Here is a 19,543-nt window from a genome sequence, read left to right as displayed (position 1 = left end):
AGCTAGATTAGGCTAATGATAAAACATATTTAATTAAACTTATTAACCAAATTAGTTTTTTATGATCCAGTTAACAATCCACTTATAATTGCCTTACAGCTTCCAGTTTTCACTTATCATTGCCAGTCATCATGGTGGTGCTCCATCACACTTTTGACCCAGAGAAACTTATACTCGACAGCAACAATGTTATAGCGAGCGAGTACATATCTGCAGTGGACTGTCTGTTTGATGACAATGGATTACTGAATGGATGTCAGAAGAATACGAATGCAATCAGTAAAATTGCAAATGACTCAAAATTAAAGGTACCTACAATGCCCTTTACACAAACTGATGTGTTTCCACAGTTATTAACAAAAAGAAAAGTAAAAAAAAAATTAAATGTGGGTTTTTCTAATACAGTGGCTGAGGAAATTAATGTGAATTTGTCAAAAAAAAAAATTTCTGTCTGCTGTAGTATATATATATATATATATATATATATATATATATATATATATATATATATATATATATATATATATATATATATAAATACAGATATATTGATTTATTAATTTCCCTTTCAGAACTGGACTTTATATCATTGCCTGAGAGGTAAGTATTCCAAACCTTACATTCTTCATTATTCAGTGAAATTTTCACTTTTACAATCTGACACTGTAATTAATAGTTACAATTATAAAATAAATATAGGCATATGATATCATATTCTTTAGCATTTTTGCAGAACATAATGTAATCTACGTCTATCTACAGACCAGTATGCAGAAAACGAGCCCTTAATCCATGAGAGACCAGTGCGGGTTCTGAGCACAACCATTAATTTATTAGGGCATGATGTACCCATAATTTGTATTGCTATTGTTGTTGTTTTGGCTGTGATTGTTCTGATTGTCCTGCTACTAAGTTTTCTTTAGATTTAAAACAAAGAATGAAATGAAAATTTTTGTGATTTTCAGAAGTAATTGTTCAGTGGTAATTGTAGTAATAATGCACTGCATGATGATTAATTAAACGCTGAATATAAATAATTAACAAGTTCACAAAACACTTAAAGTAAATTTAATGTATAGGCTATTTCCCCTATATAATTATGTTTTACTTACCGTATTTTCTGCACTATAAGGTGCACGTAAAAGCCTTTAATTTTCTCAAAAAACGCTTTATAATCCGGAGCGCTTTATATATGGATCAAGGCACTCTGTCAAAATGTTGACATTCCCTTTAGCACAGTTACATCTAGTGGATGCATAACGCAAATTCAGTCAAAAGTTTGACTGCAGTATATTTCATTCCATGCGCTTTATAATCCGGTGCGCCCTATATATGTAAACAGTTCTAAAATAGGCCATTCAATGAAGGTGCGCCTTATAATCCGGTGCACCTTATAGTGCGGAAAATACGGTAAGTAAAACATAATTATATAGGGGAGATAGCCTATACATTAAATGTACTTTAAGTGTTTTGTGATTAAATAGTGTATTGTGATTAAATAGCCTAGTTTATTGTGATTAAATAGTGTATCACACACACTCAAATATTTGCATGTCAGTCTAACAAAAATGTTGTTGTTTGCAAAACATAAATAAACAGCTGTTTGACCCACTTCTGACAATTTTTCAGTGTTTGTATACCACCCCAACTTCTTATCTTTTTATTTAAATTCATGATTCTTTCCACACCAAAAAAAACAAAAAAAAAACAAACAAAAAAAACGTTTAAGTACTCAGATTATTTTAATATATACAAATAAGGTTTATGTGACAGTGAAGACTGTATGGCTGATGAAAATTTAGCTTGCCACCACAGGAATAAATTATTTTTGAAATTATACAGATAAACATTATTTTAAATTGTAATAATAAAATAATTCAGAGATATACATGCATATAAATGTGTGTGTGTGTGTGTGTGTGTGTGTGTGTATACTAACATGCAAACGTTTGGGATCAAAAAGGTTTTTAAAGTCCAAAGATGCATGTACATGAATATAAGTTAACTCTTGTTTAATACTTCATATTTCTTACTTTTCATATTTCATATCTGACCATAGCAAATGCAGATAAAAACTTTTACATACAAAGAACAAAGATAATAGACGCACAGTTATGAAAGGATATGGTTTGTATGTGTTTTGCTTGAGATTTTAGGGATTTTTGAAAATCATAAAGAATATTTACATATGAAATTCTAATTTGTGCAGGGATATAAAAGGCTATAAATAGCATATTTTAACATGTGATGGCAAAAGGAAGTTATTGCAAACACTAGTTGGTGGTTCAAAGTGAAATTTGGGTAAAAGTGTAGGCTACTTATAATTTTGTATATTGTCGTATGTACCTTGATGCTAACGTTAGCTCTAATGCAGCTACTGTACATAGCAGGCGTGGTTCTTCTTCCAAATGCATTTTGTCATAATAATTCATGTGAGGTCGTAAGAAAATGTTTTGTTGTATTTTTATAGTCAGGCTTATGATAACAGTGGGGTAAATGTATACTGGGAAAGAAACGATGTGGCTTGGTAAACCTTGAAATAACGGAACAAAGTCTAATAATGGCGGAATAAAAACAAAACAATAATGATAAAGAATAAAGCGGATTATATCTCATACTGGCTGATGTGTGAAAGGCTTGATTTGTAAGAACAATAGAATCATGAATCGGGCAGTTTGTCAAGCTCACAAAATAGCACACAGGATTACAATAGAGCACAGTAGCACGGTAGAGTTTACAAGGGTCATAGATCACTTTTGTTAGCCTTTTATTAGCCTTCTCTAAAAACACACATGACATGGTCTTAGAAAATGTTTCATAAAATTCACAGTTTTAGAAATTTGAATTTTCAAATGAAGCATTAATAAACTTCTGGCTTTGCTTCATTACGTTTCTAAAATGATATCCTACATCAATCATTATTTTTATACATTTTTGTTTTCAAGTTTGAGCTTTTTGAGTAATTCTGATTCTTGAACAGTAAACTTTAAAGTGTCAGCTTTGTGAACATATGCAGATTATGTATCTAGTCAGAAAGACTCATGCAGCAACCTTTTTATTTTGGGTGTGTAATTTGTGTCTCCATTCTGAAAATGTGGGGTGACAGGTAAGGGGTTTTAATATTTTATTTTTTATGATGCTGTATTTTAAAGCCAATTTTTTAAGTTAAATAAAAATCCAAATTAGCTTTAGAAATCTTTATTGGAAAGGGTTTAAAGAATTTGTAATGCTTGTACAATGAAACATAACACTTATTGCACATGCACCTTTGGAACACAAACAGGCAGTATGTAATCAAAGTCACAGTCATATAACAGTAAGCAACCTTTCTACTGACTCGGGAAAACACTAAAAGAAAAATCCCCAGGGCTCCTGCTCTCCTGTGTGAACATGCCATAGTCCTGCTGCAGTATAGCAGGTTCAAACATTGTGTATTTAATATAAAAGCCCCCCCACCCCGCTCACTTATTTACTTATAAGTTGTACATTCAATGTCATATACTGTATTTAAAAATCTTCCACTGTCCCACTTGTGCATATTTCTCAGAATATCAGCAGGCCTACTTTCCTACTGTTTATAACAGAGCCACATTAATAGGTTAGTTTTCACTGGCTGGTGCTTTACAGATGAATCTGAAATTCTTTGAGCAGTTGCCATCATTCAGTTTCCCAGATGCTGTTAGTTCTCCACAGTCCTCTTCACCCCTCCAATTATTTGGTTCTCCTGGTTCCCACTGACTGCAAATAAATAAACAAATAAAATCAAAAAGTAAGTAAAATAACATACAAACATACATGCATACCTCAATAACATTTTGCCATTACAAACAACTGGTAGTATGTAATGCCCCAAAACATTTTACTCACCCTCATGTGGTTACAAACCTGTATGAGTTGCTTTCTTATGTTGAACATAAAAGAAGATATTGGCCTAGTGGTTAGAGAGTTTGACTCCTCAAGAGTCAAGAGGCACTTATTTGTCATTTGCATAGTTAACACTGAGGAAAACTGGGCATTGAAATGCTTGTGAAGAGGCTCAGACATACAGTGACAATAACAAGACATAAGACATAGACGTACATGAAGAGCACTGAGGTTCTTGAGTGACTACAGTGCCCATAGACAGAAAGACATGGACAGAGCATTATATGCCCATAAGTGGAAGTAACAGGTACAATAAAGGTAATCAGTGTTTAGAGTTGTAGTGTACATAAGAAGTCCTGAGGTAATATTATGATTACTGGGATAGAACGGTGTCTAAAATGTCATTGTAGAGTGACGTAGAGCTACGTGGAGAAAAATTAAAGTGGCAGTGCAGATGCAATAAATAAACTTAAGAGCAGCACACATTCAGATGTATTCATGAGTAGAGCAATGTCCAAAAGTCATTACAGAGTGTCACAGAGTAACACAGTGCAAGTATAATGAAAGTAAACATAAGAGCAGCATGTATTCCGGTGTTTTTTTTTTTATTTTATAGATGGAGGTCAGCTGATTGTTAAGTAGTCTGATGGCTTGGAGATAGAAGCTGTTCTTCAGTCTGGTTGTCCGTGATCGGATGGATCGGTAACGTCTGCCAGATGGCAGTGTGGCAAACAGGTGATGAGCAGGATGAGTGTGGTCCTTGATGATGCTGCGAGCCTTTCTCAAGCAGCGAGTCTGGTAGATAGCAGCGAGTCTGATCCTAACCCTAAGGTTGTGGGTTTGACTGGGGCCAGCAATATCATGACTGAGGTGCCCTTAAGCAACACAAATGGCTGCCTACTTGCCTACTGCTCTGGGTGTGTGTGTGTGTTCACTGCTGTGTGTGTGCACTTTAAATGCAGAGGTCAGACAGATATCAAAATATATAAAAAAGATACTTTGTCTTTTTTTGAAACAATTGATAGCAACATTTTGGAAGAAATAGTGCATTACCTAAAATCATCAACCTGTTATCTTATTACACTTCCCACATCTTTTTTTCAAAAATGGGCTAAAATGTTTAGAAACAGATCTCTTAAAAGTGGTCACTTCTCATGCCTCACTTCTTTCTGGGAATTTTTCAGACTTTCTGAAAACTGCAGTTGTTAAGCCCCTTCTGAAAAAGAGCAATCTTGATACCACCATTTTGAGCAATTATAGACCAATATGAAATCTTCCTTTTATAGGCAAAATTATAGAAAAGGTAGTTTTTAATCAGCTTAACAAATACTTTGTCACGATCATCAGCTGGAGTGCCCATGAACTCCAATAGAGGGTACTCCACTCACTCCACTCTGGCATCTTGTATTTCCATTTCGGATATCCCCTGACATACCTGACGCTGTTTTCTCATCTCTGCCTGTTTTGACCATTCTCTTTAATAAACCACTGCATATGGATCCGACCGTCTCTGACTCCTTTTTAAAACCAGGATCCTTGCCAAACCAGGATCCAGCAGCCTTAAGGAATACATCAAGGTCAGTCATACATCCAGTAGCACGACTTATGTGTCTACGTCAAGGAGATCGGCCCATCGAGGACTATTTGATGGACTTTGTTGAACTGGCTCATTTAATATCTATGGATGAGATATGCCACATGCTATTTTTCAAAGGAGGCCTAGTTGAACGGCTGCAATCGATAGACAAGATGGCCTCCAGCCCAGTGCCACTGCACAAGATGGGCATGAAATGGCAGCTGCAATTGATCTTCCAGAGTCATGTCAGGTCCCCGCTGATTTTCCAGAGTCAAGTCAGGTCCCCGTTGATCTTCCAGAGTCAAGTCAGGTCCCCGTTGATCTTCCAGAGTCAAGTCAAGTCCCCGTTGATCTTCCAGAGTCATGTCAGGTCCCCGTTGATCTTCCAGAATCAAGGTCCAGTCAAGTCACCGCTGACCGTCCAGAGTCATGTCAAGTCAACACCGACCGTCCAGAGTCAGGTCAAGACACCGCTGACCGTCCAGAGTCAGGTCAAGTCACCATTAACACCCATGAGACAAGTAAAACCACAGTTCAACTTCATGAGTCAAGTCAAGTCACCGTTGATCATCGTGAACAAGGAAAAGTCACTGTTGATCTTCAAGAGCCCAGTCAAATCACTACAGATCTTCCAGAACTTCATCATATCACAACAGATTATCCAGAGCCTCGTCATGTCTCAGTTGAACTTCAAGAGCCTTGTCACGTCTCAGCTGAACTTCCAGAGCCTCATCACATCCTGTCTGTTGCACACTGCAATGTTCTCTCAGCCTGTTGTGTTGCTGTCAAGGAGATTGTTACTGCTGTGGAACCTCCAGAGGTGGCAGCAACTGCTGCAGAACCTTCGAATGTGTAAGTAGGATCCATCCATGAACTCTCGTCCTATCCTGTCATGGCAATGGAGACCATCCATGAACTCCCCACCTGTTCCGTCACGGCTATGGAGGCAGTCTATGAACTCTAGTTCATTCCTGTCATGGCTATGGAGGCCATCTGTGAACTTTCTACCTGCCTTATCACAGCCACAAAGGCCACCACCAATCTGTTTATATCATCTGTTCCAGTCCCACCTAACCACACTTGCTCTCCTGTGCATTGACTCCACTGTGGTGGTCCTTTGCTGCGCCCTGGTGGGCTTCTGTCTCATATGCTCGGCTGTGGTGGTCCTCTGCTCTGCCCTGGTGGGCTTCTGTCTCGTCTGCTTGCCTCTGGTGGTCCCGTATGCTCCGCCTTGGTGGGCTTCTATCCTGTCTGCTCAGCTGTGGGGGCTCCTTGCTCTCCCCTGGATGGCTTCTAATACCATCTACTCAGTTTAGGGGCCATTGCTCCACCCTGGTGGGCTCCCACGGCACCTGCTCAGCCCTGGTGGGCTCCAGCTACCCTTGCTCCACCCTGGTGGCCTCCAGCCCCACCTGCTCCGCCTGGTGGGTTCCAGCTCCGCCTGCTCTGCCCTGGTGGGCTCCAGCTCTGCCAGGAAGGGCTCCTGTTCCCCATGTTAATCACAGAAAGGGCCACTGTTTCATTCCTGGGAGGAGGGGGGGGGGGGGGGTCTTGTTTAGTTCTGTGTGGCTTTTTCAAGCATTTCCTAGTGTTTGTTCCTTCCGTGTTTGACTTTGGATTGTTTATAACGACTGTGATTCTCTGCTGCCTGCCCCGACCTCTGCTTGTTACTGGTGCTGATTTTGGATATCCCCTGACATACCTGATGCTGTTTTCTCATCTCTGCCTGTTTTGACCATTCTCTTTAATAAACCACTGCATAAGGATCCAACCATCTCTGACTCCTTGGTACATACTTAAACTCAAATGGATACCTGGACAATTTTCAATCTGGTTTCCAACGGCATCACAGCACAGAGACAGCACTAATTAAGATATTATATCTTATAGACATTATATTTGCTTAAATTCTGATTCTGGCAAAATATCAGTGCTAGTATTACTAGATCTTAGTGCTGCGTTTGAAATTGTTGATCATAACATACTTCTACAGAGTCTGGAAAACTGGGTCAGGGTTTCTGGGATGGTACTCAAATGGTTAAGGTCATAATTAGAAGGGAGATGTTATCATGTGAGTCTAGGAGAGCATAAGCCTAAGTGAACGTCCATGACGTGGAGTTCCACAAGGATCAATTCTTGAACCGGTTTTGTTTAGCCTGTATATGCTCCCACTAAATCAAATAATGAGAAAGAACCAAATTGTCTATAACAGCTATGCTGATTATACCCAAATTTACCTAGTCTTATCTCCAAATGACTACAGCTCCATTGACTCCCTCTGGCAATGCACTGATGAAATTAACAGCTGGATGTGCCAGAACTTTCTTAAGTTAAACAAAGAAAAAACTTGAAACTATGAAAGTCATTGCATTTTGAAACAAAAATGAAGTTCTCAAGGTGAATGCATACCTTGACTCTATGGGTCAAACAACCAAAAATCAAGTCAGCAATCTTGGTTTGATTCTGGACAGACCTTAGTTTCAGTAGTCATGTCAAAGCAGTAACAAAATCAGCATACTATCATTTAAATAAACATTGCAAGAACTAGATGTTTAGTTTCCAGTCAAGACTTGGAGAAACATGTTCATGCCTCTATCACCAGCAGGGTGGACTATTGTAATGGTCTCCTCACCGGCCTTCTCAAGAAGACAATTAGAAGGCTGCAACTAATCCAGAACGCTGCTGCCAGGATTCTGACTAGAACCAAAAAATCAAAGCATATCACACCAGTCCTCAGGTCCAATTACATTTAGGATTGATTTACTTTTGCTCGTCTATAAGTCACTCAATGACCTAGGACCGAAATACATTGCAGATATGCTCACTGAATATAAACCTTAGAAATACCAAGGGGTTCAAACAAAACAAGAGGAATCTGCTTTTAGTTATTATGCCACTCGCAGTTGGAACCAGTTTCCAGAAGAGGTCAGATGTGCTAAAACATAAGCCACTTTTAAATCTAGACTCAAACCTAATCTGTTTAGCTGTGCATTTATTGAATGAGCACTATGCCATGTCCGAACTGATTACACTATATTTTATACACTCACCTAAAGGATTATTAGGAACACCTGTTCAATTTTGCATTAATGAAATTATCTAATCAACCAATCACATGGCAGTTGCTTCAATGCATTATGGTGTGTGGTCCTGGTCAAGACAATCTCCTGAACTCCAAACTGAATGTCAGAATGGGAAAGAAAGGTGATTTAAGCAATTTTGAGAGTGGCATGGTTGTTGGTGCCAGACACGCCAGTCTGAGTATTTCACAGTCTGCTCAGTTACTGGGATTTTCACACATAACCATTTCTAGGGATTAAAAAGAATGTTGTGAAAAGGGAAAAACATCCACTATGTGGCAGTCCTGTGGGCAAAAATGCCTTATTAATGCTAGAGGTCAGAGGAGAATGGGCTGACTGATTCAAGCTGATAGAAGAGCAACTTTGACTGAAATAACCACTCGTTACAACCGAGGTATGCAGCAAGCATTTGTGAAGCCACAACACACACAACCTTGAGGCGGATGGGCTACAACAGCAGAGGACCCCACCGGGTACCACTCATCTCCACTACAAATAGGAAAAAGAGGCTACAATTTGCACGAGCTCACCAAAATTGGACAGTTGCAGACTGGAAAAATGTTGCCTGGTCTGATGAGTCTCGATTTTTGTTGAGACATTCAGATGGTAGAGTCAGAATTTGGCGTAAACAGAATGAGAACATGGATCCATCATGCCTTGTTACCACTGTGCAGGCTGCTGGTGGTGGTGTAATGGTGTGGGGGATGTTTTCTTGGCACACTTTAGGCCCCTTAGTGCCAATTTGGCATCGTTTAAATGCCACGGCCTACCTGAGCATTGTTTCTGACCATGTCCATCCCTTTATGACCACCATGTACCTTGTTGAATCAATGCCACTTAGAATTAAGGAAGTTAAGGAAGGGGTCAAACACAGTATTAGTATGGTGTTGATATATTAGTATCGTCACCCCTATATATAAAATACATCTGTATTTTAGCTGCTGTATTTTATCACCTTTGTTGCAGTTCACTAGTTTGATGGCCAGACAACACTAACAGTCGTCTTGTTTTTTGAAATGGCAAAAGTTAACAAATAACAACTTAAATAATCAAAAACAGTAAAAGCTGTGATAAAATTATACTTTATGATCTTACTGATAGGCTAGGGAGGAGCTACAAATATTTACATGCCTGCTGTTCATGGTGTAGGGTGTTCCATCAACCCATCTCCAATGTCCAGTTATCATATCTGTAAGACCAATCCAGTAGGATTCAGATGAACGAACAGCGTGTTGCACAATAAAATCCTGATTGAAACAAATGAAACAGACATTACATACAATTAAATTCAATTACTATACTGTGTATGTGATTGTGACTGTGTGACTGTGTATCACTAACCCACTCCCTGGAGTCATTCCCCAGGATGAGCATCAGAGTGCCCTTTCCACTGCAGTATGAGCGTGCCTTTTGCCAGCTCAATTTCTGACTGGAAAATTCATAGCAGTTGGAAAGAAATGGTTGCCACCCAGCTTTACAGCTCAGAACAGGTTTATCTAAGAGAGAGAAAAGTTTTATATATACAAAAATCTAATACTTTGACATTATATTGTGAAAGTCAGTTTTGCCTCGTCAGCTACATGTATAACACACACACACACACACACACACACACACACACACACACACACACACACACACATATTATAATTTATAATGATACTGCTTACGTTGAGTCAAATTTGTTATTCTGCTATCCAGATCAGCTTTCAGTTCACCGACCATCTCCATAAATCTGTCATCTAAACACACAAGAACTGAGCCTTCACATTTTCATGTTCCTTTTTGTTTATACCATAAATAGGCTTTAAAATAAATTTGTTACCTCCCTTTATGGACTCTTTGGGTTATGAAAATATAATTTTGTACATATATGTAGTAAGTTACATGATACACCATTAGGTAACAATAAATGACTTGCTGTCTTTATGAGTGAATCACTGAGTCATTATCAACCGATTCATTGAAAATAAGCAATTAAATCAGACAGAAAACTCCACAAAACTGTGTTTTGGTCATAAAGGCAAAGGTTGTTTCTTGCTTTGACTTATTTTAGTTATGTATTTGATACTTAAAGTACAAAAATACACAAAATTACTGGCAACATGTCTCTGAAATGCAAACTTTAATTCTTGTCCATTGCCCTGCAATATTATATTAATTAAAAAGTATGTTCATTTATGTTTGAACGTGGTTTAGTATTTAATTAACAGTCACAGTTATTATAAAGTTATTTATGAAATATAAACCATTAGGTAAAATCTCACATGTATCTTGTTGGTTTGAAGAAAGCAAAGCTAAAGAAGAAGTCAGATTGGCCACTTCATTCTCTACCTCAGTCAGTTTACTGTTTTGGTGTTGCACTTTGAAGAAGAACACACATAAGTTTAAGCAGTATTTAATGAACAGTTACAGTCATTATAAAGTTATTTATGAAATATAAACCATTAGGTAAAATCTCACATGTTTCTTGTTGGTTTGAAGAAAGCAAAGCTAAAGAAGAAGTCAGATTGGCCACTTCATTCTCTACCTCAGTCAGTTTACTGTTTTGGTGTTGCACTTTGAAGAAGAACACACATAAGTTTAAGCAGTATTTAATTAACATTTACAATCATTATAAAGTATTTTATGAAATAGAAACCATGAGGTAAAATCTCACATGTATCTTTTTGGTTTGAAGAAAGCAAAGCTAAAGAAGAAGTCAGATTGGCCACTTCATTCTCTACCTCAGTCAGTTTACTGTTTTGGTGTTGCACTTTGAAGAAGAACACACATAAGTTTAAGCAGTATTTAATTAACATTTACAATCATTATAAAGTTATTTATGAAATAGAAACCATGAGGTAAAATCTCACATGTATCTTTTTGGTTTGAAGAAAGCAAAGCTAAAGAAGAAGTCAGATTGGCCACTTCATTCTCTACCTCAGTCAGTTTACTGTTTTGGTGTTGCACTTTGAAGAAGAACACACATAAGTTTAAGCAGTATTTAATTAACATTTACAATCATTATAAAGTTATTTATGAAATAGAAACCATGAGGTAAAATCTCACATGTATCTTGTTGGTTTGAAGAAAGCAAAGCTAAAGAAGAAGTCAGATTGGCCACTTCATTCTCTACCTCAGTCAGTTTACTGTTTTGGTGTTGCACTTTGAAGAAGAACACACATGAGTTTAAGCAGTATTTAATTAACATTTACAATCATTATAAAGTTATTTATGAAATAGAAACCATGAGGTAAAATCTCACATGTATCTTGTTGGTTTGAAGAAAGCAAAGCTAAAGAAGAAGTCAGATTGGCCACTTCATTCTCTACCTCAGTCAGTTTACTGTTTTGGTGTCGCGCTGTGAAGAAGAACATACACATAAGTTTGCAAAACAAGGTTAAAACAATATGTATTTAATTAACAACTAAAGTTATTATAAAATTCTCTATGAAACATCTTAATTAATCACTTACCCCCATGTCGTTCTAAACCCGTAAAAGCTTTGTTCGTCTTCGGAACACAATGTTAGATATTTTGGATGAAAACTGGGAAGCCTGTGACTGTCCCATAGACTGCCAAATAAATAACAGTGTAAAGGTCCAGAAGGTATGCTCTTCTGTGTCAGCCGTGTTGCACTGATGCGCTGTTTTCTTTCAAACCAAAGCGCAAACATATGTAGAAAAATATCCTTGTGTCTCGGCTGTCACAGAAGAGAGTATATGTTTCACCTGTGTACTGCTCAGATTCTCTAAAATGGTGTTACACTGATTTGGAGAGAAAGAGAGGAGATGAATTATTGAATAACGTTGTTATTTTTGTTTTCTTCATGACAAAAAGTAATCTTGTCGCTTCATAACGTTACGGTTGAATCACTGATGGAAGATGGATTTTCTTACTATGCTTTTCTGGACCTTGATAGTCTAACATACGGGTTTGGAATGACATGGGGGTATAAGTGATTAATGACAACATTTTTATTTTGGGGTGGAGTATCCCTTTAATGTTAAATCTCACATGTATCTTGTTGGTTTGAAGAAAGCAAAGCTAAAGAAGATGTCAGATTGGCCACTTCATTCTCTACCTCGCTCACTTTACTGTACTGGTGCTGCACTGTGAAGAACACAAATATTAGTTTGCAAAATGATGTCAAAACAATACAAAAACACCAAGCACATAGCTTAACTTGTGCAAGGCCTTAGACATGTTAATTCTGCAGATGATTTTCCTATTTACACTTAGTAAATAGACAGTTTTTAATGACTAATTTTCTCATGATCAAAATCACAACCACAAGAGCTTCTGGAAAGAAAAAACAAACAAAAATAAAAAACATTCATGGTCTGGCTGCTGTATTTTTTGTAGATGATTAAGCTTACAATCAAAGCATCTGTGAAACTTACATTTTACAGACACTGTAATTAACAGAGCCATGAAGAGTATGACAGTGCCACACATCAGAAGAAAGCAAAACTTTTTATTCCAAAAGCGACCTGCAAAAGATAATATGGAGAGGTGAATTACTGTTCATGTTCTGATTAACAATCAGACTTATTATTGCTCTTTGCTCTCCCAATAATATATTACATTTTTAATGGAATTGTGATTCCCTGTCAAGGGAACTTCGAACTGCGTCCTCTGAAGGGACACTATGGGGAACACCTCGCCGTGACCCGTGTCTGAAGCATACTTTGAAAAATGCCAACATGTTGGCCGGTGACAGCCTCTGACGTTGCTACCGGCGCGACTATAAATACACGCCGTAGGACCCGTCACTCATCTTCTTCGTCTTCATTTACTGCTTTGTTTGAAGCGTGTATCTGAGAAACGACCAGAACGGTAAGAGCGATCTATTATTGTTATCATGGCATCCACTAGCAAGGCGTTTAAACAGTTTGTGCATCCGGGTCGGCGTTATTTGACACCTAATGACATACACAGATGTCATGCACTCTTTGCATCTCTCGTTTGGGCGAAGAGCACCCGCGCGATGTCCTTGAGGGGGCAATCTGCGCGCACTGCGAGCGTTTTTCTGTGAAAAAGCTCCGCTCTCGTTTGTCTCTCTTTTCGAGGAAAGAGGGACAGCCATCTGGATCTCGCGGCTCAGGACCCGCCGTTGCCGAGGCACGGAGGAGAATGAGCTTGTGGGGATCACAGGTGGATTTCGCTGAGGAGTGTAGAGAGGGACTTTTCGAGAGCGAACTTCGGGAGGAAGATGCATTGTCATTAACCCATTCTGACACTGAAGTTAGTGCTCTGCGGGGTTCTACCCAGAAAGAGCAGGAGATATTTGAGAGTGGCGAAGAAGCTGAGGCTGAGCTGCTCATTTCTCCTGCTCTGCGTATGGGGAGCTGTTAGAGGTAAAAAAAAAAAGAAGCTTGCCATGGAAACATGCCAGAAAGGTTATGTCGCGAGGATGCCTTGATGAGCGTTATTTGTCTGACCATAGCCCGCCAGCCCAGGTGAGCCTCCCATTCTTGCCTGACTTACATGCAGAAGTCGGAAAGGAACGGAAGAGGCCGTTTTTCTCTCCCATCCATCGGTTTCAGCATACGAGTTATGCTGATATCGATGGCATGCACGAGAACGGCTATGAGAGGATGCCCCCTGTAGAAGAGATGCTGGCTAGCTATCTCTCAGTGGGGGAACATCCTCTCTAAAATCTCCCTCTTTGCCATCTAAGCCCTTCCAGGATACATCCCGCTTACATGGTAAATCATACGCAGCAGCAGAGCCCGAACAACAAAGGGGTCCTGGCCCATCTCGATCTGAGGATCGAAGACGGGCGCAGAAGGCTAGTGCCATGGCTCGCGCTCCCCCCCACACCTGAGGGCAGTGGCAAGAGGAATTGCGGGTCACGAAGAGGTAAGCAGGGTCTGAGGGATGTGATTCAGACGAAACAGCGTTCTCGTCCGGATCGGAGCGATACCTAGGAGTGAGTCACTTCTTTTTGGATGTTTTTAACTTCTGTTTTATTTCTCCCCTGCCTAATTCCCCTGTAGCCATCAGCGCTCCACCTGATCGGGGTTAGGTGGAAAGTTTCGCACATAACAGTCTCCTATCCTGGACCTGTTATGTTTTGGTTGGTCCTATTTTCATAGTGACCACCTTACTGACGGTCCGGACCAAAAGGGGGCGCCCCGTAAAGTGGGACTCCAGTACAGGAGGGTGGGTGAGTATGTAACCCTTTCTGCTTATGGGTGTTATGTTGCTGGTGGTTATATGTCTACTAACAAACTCTGTGCTCAGTTCCAGCCTCGTGCTCTGGCCACGATCACAGGCTTTCGGCAGGCGGCCGTGCTGCATGGGTTCGCCCCCCCCCCCCCCCTCGGGTCGCGACACCCACCGCGGAGCGAGTCCCGCGTGCGGGAAGCAAGCGCTCTGCAGTTGCTCGTCCCACACCCCTTCTTGAGGAGCCTGGCTGAGACCTGGCACAGCACTGCAGTGAATTTCATGGATGTCTGGCCAGGTCACCCTGAGGGGCCGCCTGGCTGCTAGGCGCATCCGGGGAGGTGGTAGTTACGGAGTCCTTCTGTATGTACTGCCTCAGGTGATGCTCCCTTCGCTTGAGGGTTGGAGCTCGCCTCTCCTGTGCGATCCAGCGCCTCTGCGATGCTTAGGAACCTTTCTGTACACACGCTAAGCCTGTGTACTTTCTCAAAACCACATGGTGGTCAGTGTGCATGTGAACACTTTGCGCACTGTCTCAAATCCACATAAGTGGTAAGTGTGCACGCAAGGCTCTGCGCAATTTCTAAAATCCTGTACGGTAGGGGTTACGCGCTCCGCTTAGTTCCCTTTTTTAAGATGATTAGCCCCGGGGTTCCTTGGCCTTCATTCAACCAGTGTGTATTCTCTGAATTCTCGTTTTTTTCAACAGAGCGCTCCAGTACTACATACTGTTTTGAGACGCACTGTTTGAGCAGAAATCCTGCTGAGGCAGGGGCTGAGGCTCGGGGAATTGCACCTTCGCACCAAGGTGTTGAAGCAGAGTTGGAGAGGTTGGCCAGACCTGGGTGGATCGGTTTTGCGGCTCAAGAGAGCGTCGCACTATCCCCTCTGGCTTCCTCTGACTCATCCAGCTCCATAGTACAGGCATGGCCGAGGCTTCATCTGTACGTTCCGTCCTCTAATTGCTCTGCTCCCGGGCCATTGCATCTACGAGCTTCTCTATCAGAGTGCCACGAGAGCCCCTCCTTTGTGACAGGCAAGACTTGGTAATAATCAGTGCTAGGTTCTTAGCCGTATCCCTTTTAAGGAATCTTTCGTGATTCCAAGCCTTCAGCTTTACCCCGGGTTGAGGCCCTACAGGTAAGTTGGGTATGTAGCTTAGGCCTTTGGCCATAAGGGATAATGTCAAGGACAGCTGTCGAACCATCCCAGGAGCAACTCCCGGTGAAATGGTAGAGTTGGTACTTAGTGTTTGCCATGATTCTTGCCTGCACTCCCCTCTGCATGGCGGCGTGGGTATACTGTTCCCCATAGTGTCCCTTCAGAGTACGCAGTTCGAAGTTCCCTTGACAGGGAACGTCTCAGGTTACGAATGTAACCATGGTTCCCTGAGAGGGAACGAGACACTGCGTCGTCTAGCTCCCTGCCATGCATCGGACGCAAGCTTCACAAAGAAGATGAGTGACTGGTCCTACGGGCACGTATTTATAGTCGCGCCGGTAGCGATGTCAGAGGCTGTCACCGGCCAACACGTTGGCGTTTTTCAAAGTATTCTTCAGACACGGGTCATGACGAGGTGTTCCCCATAGTGTCCCTTCAGAAGACGCAGTGTCTCATTCCCTCTCAGGGAACCATGGTTACATTCATGACCTGAGACATTTTTTTTTTTTTTAGGAATATATTATTTGTTAAAAATCTGAGATTTTTGATTAAATAGATTTGACTGAACAACCCTGAATTCAACACACTGTTTCAAGATGTATTTCTATTGATATGATTACAAATACAGTGATATGATTACACCACCAGGTTTAAAGGCTATCACTTTATCAGAGGAAAAATCAAAGCCTTCAACTAAAGTCCAAAACATGAACAATATTCACTCTATAACTGTAAGAAAGACATAGAACAACTGTGAGGTCTTCAGTAAGCACTTAAATAAGTTTTTTTTTTTTTTTAATCTATGAACTACAGGTAAAGCTTTCATTAAATTTAATGCAGGCTGGTATAAGCCATACCTTTCAGTTTGTGTGATGGTTTCTTGTTAATGTCCTCATTTAGTACACAGAAAAGATTGTTCTGTGAACTGTGCCTGGAGTCCTGAATGTGCATAAACTCTGCCATAGCTAGCCTCTGAACGTGAGAGGAACTGCGGAGAGTTTATATAGTGAGAGAATGATGCGGATATCACACATAGGGAAGAATAATTCTTTCATCATCCCAATCCTAAATAGGAAGTCTGTACATGAAATAAGGACTGTGACTAACGACAAAATATAATGGCTCCATCTGAAACAGCACATCTGAACCCAATGGTCATCACATTCTGTGTACAGAGCAGGCAGCACACTGTATCCGTTCCTATGATATTTCGCTATCCAATGCACGTGAATCTGTAGTTTCAGTTTTTTTTTTTCACTTTTGTCTTGATTTCTAGCAAGACAATATTTTTGGTAATTAAACATTTGCTTGGTTATCATCAAAGCTCTCACTATTTGGTTAAAGATCATTAAACCCTTATGCTGCCTCAGAAGCTTGTCTGAAATCAGTTCTGGGAGGTACCTTCCAACACAAACATTGCTGTAAATCATTGGCTTATAGGGCAACAAGTCAGCTTTCAGGCTGTGTGTATGATGCATTGCCTTATTAAACAACATACATGAGTAAAGTGCAGGACAATGCACAATATCTCTGTCTGTGGTCATTATAGTTTCTAGAAAAATGATGGGAAAAAAAGGGAGAAATGAGAGCTTACTTGCCACAAAATACAATACTTCTCTATTAAAGAGAATTAAAACAGCTTATACAGCAATTCTTCAAAGTTCTTCAAACGAAACTATTTTATAAAGATACTAGATGAAAGCCTTTTCACTGGAACAAGTCCTGAAGTGTGAAAGCCACAGGCGGTCTTGTTGTCATGAAAACAACATTGCAAAGTCTTGTGCAGTTAAACCTGAGTTCAGCTTATAAAACTGTGAAGTTATTAATATAACATCTGCTTTATATTTGCATTTTTACGTGACCTTACAACTGCAAGGCAGCTATGCAAGCTATCGATTTTACATGACCTTACAACTGCTAGGCTGTTATGCAAAGTATTGGAGGTTGGGTTGAATACAGCAGAGCATTTCCAAGAAATTGAAACCGAAAATATTATACTTCATCTTACAGATAGAAATAATATGTCTGAGTTCCATAAAAACCATGCTTTGGAAATGATACATTGGACCTCAATGGTGTTATAAATAGCATTTTATTTTCATTAATATTAGCACATTAGTATATTTATATCATTCATATAGAAAGTATTATGAATTTTATTTGTATATATTGTTTATTAATATAGATTTTTTCACCCGTCTATCTGCCTCATCTTATAATATCTTTCAGCCTGTATTAGTGTTTATCTTTAAAAATAAAACATCAACAACACCACAGTTTCAATTAGGTACTTTAATTTTGTTAGTTTTTTTTACATGGCATAGTAGCAAAAATGACAGTGCTCTAACAAAAGTTACAAGCACAATAAATTAATAAATGACAATTGACATTGAATATAAATAAATACTTAAACAGTAAAACAAAACAGAAAATTAAATTAGTATAATGAAGTCCAAGTTCTAGTGAAATATTGTCTATTAACAATCTGACAGTTTTAAGTCCATCATTCTGTGTATTTTGATGTGATTGAGTGGCAGTTTCTCTCTGCAGATGACGAGGTTGTGGGATGTGATGCATCTGAAATACACAATTAAGTGTAGTTACAGTAAGCCTCTTCCAATTGTTTATGTATTTATGTAAAAACAATTATGTTCATTGAAAGCCAAAAGTACCAAAAATGTACATAATGTGGCGTTTACAATCTTCAAATGATAAAAGTGATATAAAGTCAGCTTTTTAAAGATAGCTTTAATGTTTTTGTGACCAGGTATGTCTAGGCATAAACCCAAGTAAAAATCACAAATATATAAAAAAAAAAATAATAATAAAAAAATAAATCTAACAATATGGATAATAAATTCATTGTAATTTGTAACTTACTAAGTGGAGAAGAGGAGAAAAGTATTCTCAGCTTAACAGAAATGCTCACGCTTACACGTGACCAAAAAAATTAAAAAGAGAAAAGAACATGTTTGAGTGGAAAACAATTTAAATTTGTCTTTCAATTTTAGAAAGTAATCTTTTACCTGTTGGTTGTCTGTGTGTGTGAATTTATGAGCTCCAGAAAATCAATAATGAGGTGCTTTGACAGCTAAAGGGGAAAAAAAAGAAAAAAAGGGGGATTAAAGAACCCTAAACTCTATATAAATAACTATTTCACCATAAAGGTGTTCTTCTCCAGATAGCACACGCAGGTCTGCAGGATGTCTATTAAAGATTGCTTCACATGGAAAGCATCTGCTGTGTACAGACATCTGATTTAACATTAGAAATTCTAAATCATAAACGTCTTCTAAATATCTATTTGACATCTGATAGGAAACATCCTATAGACGTATTGCAGATGAGCAAACAATTTAATAGCATGACTCCCGTCAGCCTGGTCATGGGGGAGGTGCTGCAACAATATATATTGATATTCTCAATGTTACCCAGAAAACAGGTTTAACTCATTCAAAATACTTCTGCTTAATGTTACACTGTTAAATTGTCTCTCTTGCTCTGGCTACTGTGTAGACCACCAGAGCCGTATACAGAATTCCTAAAAGAATTTGCAGATTTCCCATCAGACCTTTTGGTTAGCATTGATAAAGCACTAAGGTCACAAAACGCTGGACTTTTGGTAGCACCTTTGATAACAAAGTCCACTAAAGGAAGTACAGCTTTTACACATTTGGCTTCCAAACTCTGGAATATCCTTCCTGATAAT

At 39.3% G+C, this 19,543-nt stretch overlaps 1 protein-coding gene across 13 annotated transcripts; it reads right to left on the bottom strand.

Annotated features, from left to right (window-relative positions):
* Positions 1-2,749: 2,749 nt before the first annotated feature.
* asgr1b (asialoglycoprotein receptor 1b) lies at positions 2,750-16,855 on the bottom strand. Of its 13 annotated transcripts, XM_052592509.1 has the most exons (13): positions 16,692-16,855; positions 12,906-12,995; positions 12,520-12,615; positions 11,768-11,863; positions 11,572-11,667; positions 11,376-11,471; positions 11,180-11,275; positions 10,984-11,079; positions 10,788-10,883; positions 10,191-10,262; positions 9,862-10,016; positions 9,648-9,767; positions 2,757-3,734 (listed from the first exon to the last, which is right to left on the bottom strand). In XM_052592509.1, the coding sequence occupies exons 1-13, from the start codon at positions 16,795-16,797 to the stop codon at positions 3,600-3,602; spliced, it is 1,350 nt and encodes a 449-aa protein (XP_052448469.1). In that variant the 5' UTR covers positions 16,798-16,855; the 3' UTR covers positions 2,757-3,599. The 13 variants fall into 13 exon arrangements, with proteins under 13 accessions (XP_052448481.1, XP_052448483.1, XP_052448475.1 ...); XM_052592515.1 differs by lacking the exon at positions 11,768-11,863 and having other exon boundaries at positions 2,751-3,734; XM_052592514.1 differs by lacking the exon at positions 11,572-11,667 and having other exon boundaries at positions 2,755-3,734.
* Between the last annotated feature and the right edge of the window lie 2,688 nt (positions 16,856-19,543).

The sequence above is a fragment of the Carassius gibelio genome, chromosome A5 (assembly GCF_023724105.1).
Source record: "Carassius gibelio isolate Cgi1373 ecotype wild population from Czech Republic chromosome A5, carGib1.2-hapl.c, whole genome shotgun sequence".
Classification (NCBI taxonomy): domain Eukaryota; kingdom Metazoa; phylum Chordata; class Actinopteri; order Cypriniformes; family Cyprinidae; genus Carassius; species Carassius gibelio.
This window is presented reverse-complemented; position numbering and strand designations above follow the sequence as displayed.

Coding starts and splice junctions, on each gene's coding strand:
- asgr1b (XM_052592509.1), bottom strand. CDS start 16,797: ATGGCAGAGTTTATGCACATTCAGGACTCCAGGCACAGTTCACAGAAC. Junction 12,616..12,905: donor AATTACAGTGTCTGTAAAAT/GTAAGTTTCACA, acceptor TGTTCTTCACAG/TGCAGCACCAGTACAGTAAA. Junction 11,472..11,571: donor TTCAAACCAACAAGATACAT/GTGAGATTTTAC, acceptor TCTTCTTCAAAG/TGCAACACCAAAACAGTAAA.